The 3,162-nt window shown below is 43.2% G+C and overlaps 1 protein-coding gene across 4 annotated transcripts in view; it reads right to left on the bottom strand.

Moving 5' to 3' along the window:
- The window catches only part of OSBPL9 (oxysterol binding protein-like 9), a 256,973-nt gene extending 254,290 nt beyond the window's left edge, over positions 1–2,683 (bottom strand). For 3 of the 4 annotated variants that reach the window (XM_006879668.1, XM_006879669.1, XM_006879670.1), the window contains exon 1: positions 2,525–2,635. In XM_006879668.1, the coding sequence (XP_006879730.1) occupies positions 2,525–2,635 (111 nt within the window). Of the gene's footprint in view, positions 1–2,524 lie in introns of all 4 variants that reach the window. The other variant, XM_006879671.1, reaches the window with a different exon arrangement.
- Between the last annotated feature and the right edge of the window lie 479 nt (positions 2,684–3,162).

The raw sequence follows: 3,162 nt of genomic DNA, 5'->3' as shown, positions 1-3,162 counted from the left end.
AGCTTCTAAATAGCCATTAGTGAGAAATACTACACCTCCTTCACTGGAGGGGCAGCTATGAGGCTATGCCAACTCAACAGCACATAACAAATCCCATGGCAAGGATGATGTTTTATAACATCTAATCTCAGAAGTCTTGACAGACATGGACTGCCAAAAGAACAGATATGTCTTGGAGACAATGCAACCAGAGTGCTCCTTGGAGGCAAAGATGACTTAAGTTTCACCTCATATACTTTGGCGTGTTGGTAGAAGAGCTTATTCCTCGAAGAGGGACATCATGCTTGGAAAGATGGAGGGACAGTAAAAGAAAGGAAGACCCTTAACAGCAATGGGTTCAAGAGTGTAAAAATCTGTGAGGATGACACAGAGTAGGACAGGGGTCATTATCTGTTATTTATAGGGTCATTATGAGTTATACACGACTCGATGGCTCCTAACAACAAGTCTCAGAAGAATCAGCAAGAGGTATATGGGGAGGGGAGAATCTTACTGTAAAAGTCATCAAGGAAAGATCTGTCCAAGTACTCAAAACTGAAAAGGCAATGGAGTAGAAAAAGGATCCATTGAAGTTAGAAAAGGAGGAAAAAGAAAGAATCGTTATGAACTAGCAGTTCCCAAGAACCTCAGCTTAAGACCACTTCAGTATGGCCCTAGACTCAGACACACATGGAATTTGTTAAGTACCTTAATTCCACCATTCCACTCACTGCAATTACTCCATCTTGTATAAACTGGTTAAGTTCCATAGGATTCTTTGATTATAACATCTGAAAATGTTGAAACCCAACATTATGCTTCATTTACTTGAGCCATGGAATTTCATAACTTCAGAGTTTTCTAATACTCAGTTGCCTCTCTTTCACGCCTACCTGAAAAGAACCTTAAATAATGTATAAACTCTGAAAGGTTTGATATTTTTCCTTTTTAAAAAAATTATACAAAGAAAGTTGATAGTTAAAAGATGTTGAAAGTAATGCTTTCACTCCTGCATGCTTGTCTTTAGTCAACTCCCAGCTTGCACTTTTTTCTTTCTTATGATGAAAGTGAAGTTTAGTGGAAAAAATCCAAAACCAGAAATTTGGAATCCTATCCATTCTATCCCTTGCTGCTAGCTTTTTTGCAAATTATAAAAGCCTGGAGCCTCAGATTCCAAAATTGTAAAATAGGGAAATAAAGAGAAATAATGATGTACCTTACAGAGTTATTATGAGAAACAGAAGTGAACCACCAGACTAGAATATAAATTTTAGGAGGGAGGAATAGTAAACATCAAAATCTCTGTAGAAAAAAAACCAACAAAAAACTCTGTAGATTCTCACAGCTATGCATACACATACACACACACACAATCTCTGTAGATTCTCACTGCTACACAAAAACATACATAGACACATAGACACACACACACACACACACACACACACACTTTTAGCCCGAAACAATAATTAACACATAGATGTTTAACAAATATTTTTAATTAATGAATAAATATTCGTTTGTCTCAGTAACAAAGTAATATTTTTCCATAATGTTCCTGAATACTGGGTGGTGGTGTGTTTATCTGACTTCTGCCCCCCCCTCCCGAAAATGCCTTCAGGACATTCTATTCTGTCCTTTGAGTGGCTTCCTCCCTCTCATTAGCTATTATTAACTATACATCATTCAGAGAAAGAACCTTAGTAAGTAATTTCTCTCGCTCATACCGCCCACCTTCCATTTCTAATGAGATGGGTTGGAGAAGAACAGTCAGAACAAAAGACAACACAGCGATTTATGGACTTGCCCATGGCCACTGACTACTGTTAACGACCGTGAAGCCCTGAACTCAGCATGAACGTAACTTTCATGCGGACACCACACTATCTGTTCTCTGTTTGCTAACAAGAGACTGAGAAAGAAAATGTCTAACTCTCAAAAAAGTTAAGACATGGGTTATCCTTGCCTCTATTCAAGAGAAGCGCGTTCCCTAAATGAGACATTCAAGCTGCACAGACAAGAAAGAATTCAGACACCTGCATGAAACCTGAAGACCAGCAACCTTTGGACCTGGCCAGGCTCAGCTGGCCAACTATTCGCAGGAATCGACATTCTTCAGTCCCAGGAGGACGAGAGGGGCGCGGCAGCCTACAGGGCCGGGGGTGGGGAACAGTTTAAAGTGCATGACTTCACGAGGAGGCGGAATGAACACTTTAAAATACCTCCACGACCTCTTTCACTCACCTGCAACCTACAAGCTGCCCCGCCCAACCACTGCTTAATTCAGGACCCTAAAAACGAAAAGCGACTCGCCCCCCCAACCCATAAATCAGCCAGCCAGCGCCTGCTTATTGGCTGAACCCGCATAGCCTTCCCCTTCATTGGCTATCTGGGTAAGTAAAGCCCTCCTTCCCGAGGGAACCCCTCTCGTACGGCGGCACCCCTTAGCCTAGCAACCTCAACCCGCTACGAAACCACGGCCACCCACTCCTCCCAGGGATCGCGGCCCTAACGGGTCTCAAAGCGTTGCCCTCTAGGTACTCACCGTGTAGTAGGAGAGTAGCCCTGCATTGTAATCCAGCACGAACCAACGATACTGCCAGCCCTTCATCACATTAGTCCACTTGCTCAGCGGCCCCTCCATGATGGACGCCATCTTGGGAGCCGCCAATGACAACAAACGCCCTGACGTCACTCGCCTATAAGGTAGTCAGCATGTGAGGGGCGGGGCCTATGTGGGGCGGGGCGGGGCCAGCAGCGACTGGGCGTGGATCACCCACCGGACCTACCCATAGGGGGATCCTCTCCAGTACGCTTCCTTTTGGACACCTGTTGTGCACCGGGCTCTGTCAGGAATGCAAGCGTGAACATTTCTAATAAGATTATATATTAGCATAACAATTTTACTAGCCACGTTGACACCTTACACTTCACAACTTATAGTCATTATTTGGTGCTAGAGTCTACTAGGTTAGGGAGATAAATACAGCCAAGCAGACAATAAAATGTAAATTACAGAATATATTTAAAATCATTAAGCGCTGTGGAGAAAAATTAACGAGCTCTGGTGATGTAGTGCGTTATATGTTTGGCTGCTAATCAGAAGGTCTGTGGTTCCAATCCACTAACCACTCTGGCAAAAAGATGAGGCAGTCTCTTCTCTTTAAAGGTTTACAGCCTTAG

The sequence above is a fragment of the Elephantulus edwardii genome, unplaced genomic scaffold (assembly GCF_000299155.1).
Source record: "Elephantulus edwardii isolate Elephantulus edwardi_28Jun2011 unplaced genomic scaffold, EleEdw1.0 scaffold00005, whole genome shotgun sequence".
In the NCBI taxonomy this organism is placed as follows: Eukaryota; Metazoa; Chordata; class Mammalia; order Macroscelidea; family Macroscelididae; genus Elephantulus; species Elephantulus edwardii.
The sequence above is the reverse complement of the archived record's forward strand: the minus strand, read 5'-3'. Positions and strand labels throughout refer to the sequence as shown.